We start from the raw sequence: 3034 nt of genomic DNA, 5'->3' as shown, positions 1-3034 counted from the left end.
TAGATGCAGCTCTCGGACCAAACACAGATACCACCAACCAAATCTTAATATTTTTAAGAAATTTTGAATTGTACAATTTAATTTAAAATATTATATTTAAAAATATACACGAAAAAAACAATTGTTATTAATGTAATAATTATAACTAATGGCTGTTGTTTTGTTAGGATGAATAAAAAAAAAAAAAATATATATATTGTGATGTCTACTATATAGTATTAGCCATTAGATATATATTATATTTATTCTGGGGTATATAGGTTACAGGACTACAGTACACAGTACAGTGCTATACTATATACTTGCAAAAATATAATTAGTATCTCCCTACCTACCCAGATAAATTGCGCATAAGATAGATCTTTTTTTATTTTATATTTCTTTATCAAGAATTGTATTTAAGAGTGATTAAATACTTAAAAAAAAATTTAAAACAGCTTTTTGCGTAGTGGGGGCAGTCTATCGGAAAAACTCCCGAATTCCCAGTGGGCCAATCTGCCCCTGAAACCGGATCACTCTAAGAGGCATGAGATTTTCCTGTAAAGTACGTTTTTGAGCAAAAATACAGGTTACGACAAGCTCTTTAATCCGGGATTGAATAGAGCAAAACTGTTTTTCATACAATGATTTTCTTATTTAAATATTATATAACATTGATATCAAATTAATAATCATAAATAATAGATATAGTGATTTATATGTATTTATAAGATGGTTTTAAAAAATTATTAAACCCTTAAACTTTACACTTAAAATAAAAATCTTCTTCAATTATCTACTACTTCTTGGCTCAATTTTAAGTATACTAAGTGAGTATCTTGAATGTGGTTCTTGGAGAAACAGCAATAATGTCTATGTAAAATTGTATTTATCCCAACATATTATACATATTTACTTCACCACTGTTACAAAGTAATTTTATATTAATCAAAGGTACACAATTATATACAGGTTAAATAAATTTTTTATTAAACCTTGGAAAAAAAATTATATGCACGAAAAAACATACATGAAGTAATTAAATGTAATGTTTATGATACTTCATTCTCATTTAATAGTAAGTTAGGTATACCAGCTGATATTGGGAAAACTCTGTCTGTTTCTGGACATATAAGTTCACCATTTATAATTTCTACCTAAATAAAATAAATAAAATTGTTAGAATATCCATCATTATATAGCAAAATATTATTTAAATTATAATTTCATATTGAATCAACAGGTTAACTAAAAATGATTGGATCTTAATATCAACAATTATTATAAGATATGATACCTATATAACATTTAATCAGGAATGAAATAAATCAATCATTTTTAAAAGTGAATTCACACTTGTAATAAATATAAATTATAAGAATTTTTATTAGTTACCAAATTTAAAAGCCAGTTTATAAAACATTAAGTGTAAAGAAATATTTTAGAGGAATGTGTTGAAAAGAATACTACATTAATTAGATAAATATTAGGTACAAATGTCATACTATTAGCCATTAGGCCAATACATGAAACACGATAGTACTAGTGTCTAACATAAAAGAAAAATAATGATTGTATTTAATACATCAGCCCAGACTTACTTCCATGAGTAGATGATGTACTTTTTTGAGATAGTCATCATCGTCTTCATAGTCTTCAATCAACTCATCAGACAGGTCACTAGTCTGGCCAATCTAGAATGAATAAAACACCTTATGAAACCCATTATAGTAAGGTAGATTGATGTAAATTGCTCGCGTAACAACGCTGAAACAGTCATATAATATCCGTACTTCCACAGCTGCGTTAACAAAAACTTTCCAATCAAGTTTTGGTATGATTTTCTTCACAAACTCTTTGTTGAATTCACATTCGGATATCTTAACGTCTTTTGCCTATCGAAAACAACATATAGAACGCACAATATTACAATAAGAAGACAACTAGACAACAGTAGTAAATTAATGAGGACAACAGGGTATTAAAACAACAATGAAATCACTCACGACAATGCGAAGCGGATATCCTACTTTGACTCCTTTCAGACTCTTGGACGACAGCAAATTGTGGGTTAACAGTTTCATGGTTGGTGATCAAGTAGTGGACTTTAGCGTAGGTATAGCAAAAATGAATTATTGATCGGCAGCCGACAGTTGGACAGACCACGTGAAACCGCAGAGCATGGCTACTGGCTGGACTATGTGAATTGCGAATGTGACTAAAAAATGAAAATAAACAACAAAATACAATCAACTTATCAACTTATCAAGTCCCAAAAAGCAAAAACGGCGGCCACAGGCAATAGGTACGAAGCCGGTTGGTGTGCTCGGTCACGGTACCATAAATAGGGATGGCAAATTGGCAAATTGGCAACGATATATCGATAGTAATAAACCAATATATCGATATAAAAATATCGATATCGTACTTCGATATATTCACACGATAAATCGTTCAAATACTAATGTTCATTTACTGCTCACATATAATAGACATAGCCCTAATGTTCAAGTTATGTGAATTGCCTAAATATGACTCCTTAAAACATGATACGCCGGAGAACATCATTATATATTATTATCTATGCATGATACCACGATGTAGGTAAAACATAAATCCTACATCGTGCATGATACTAAATACTAATACCAAATATTAATATTTACGAATATTGTTCTATACCAATACCACAAAATATTATTCTGAGTTATCCAAACCCCAAGGTCGATTTATATATTATAAATATATTATAATAAATAATATATTTATAAATCACCTAGTCCATTAATCATTATGGTCGCAACCACGAACTACTACATGTAGTAGTTCGTGGTCGCAACATATTTGTTGATACTGATAAAAGATGAGTAGATACCACGATTAAAGATATAATTATATTATTAATTATATCCACAGATATGTATATAATAACTAGATACCCGACTCCATATACAACAACATTTATTAAATTATGATGCCCGACGCCATTTGCAACTTTGGCAATGTTTACATTTATTCATATAAATATTTACTTATATCATTGATTATAAATACT

General features: G+C 29.2%; 1 protein-coding gene across 1 annotated transcript; it reads right to left on the bottom strand.

Annotated features, from left to right (window-relative positions):
- Positions 1 to 946: 946 nt before the first annotated feature.
- Positions 947 to 2207, bottom strand: LOC100169083 (uncharacterized). The gene is given in 4 exon segments (NM_001162340.2): positions 947 to 1136; positions 1581 to 1673; positions 1773 to 1874; positions 1986 to 2207. Coding segments are annotated over 4 exon segments (378 nt in total). The 5' UTR covers positions 2064 to 2207; the 3' UTR covers positions 947 to 1031.
- Positions 2208 to 3034: the final 827 nt, after the last annotated feature.

This window comes from Acyrthosiphon pisum, chromosome A1 (genome assembly GCF_005508785.2).
Source record: "Acyrthosiphon pisum isolate AL4f chromosome A1, pea_aphid_22Mar2018_4r6ur, whole genome shotgun sequence".
Classification (NCBI taxonomy): domain Eukaryota; kingdom Metazoa; phylum Arthropoda; class Insecta; order Hemiptera; family Aphididae; genus Acyrthosiphon; species Acyrthosiphon pisum.
Note: the sequence above shows the minus strand (reverse complement) of the source record. Positions and strands in the feature narration are given on the sequence as shown.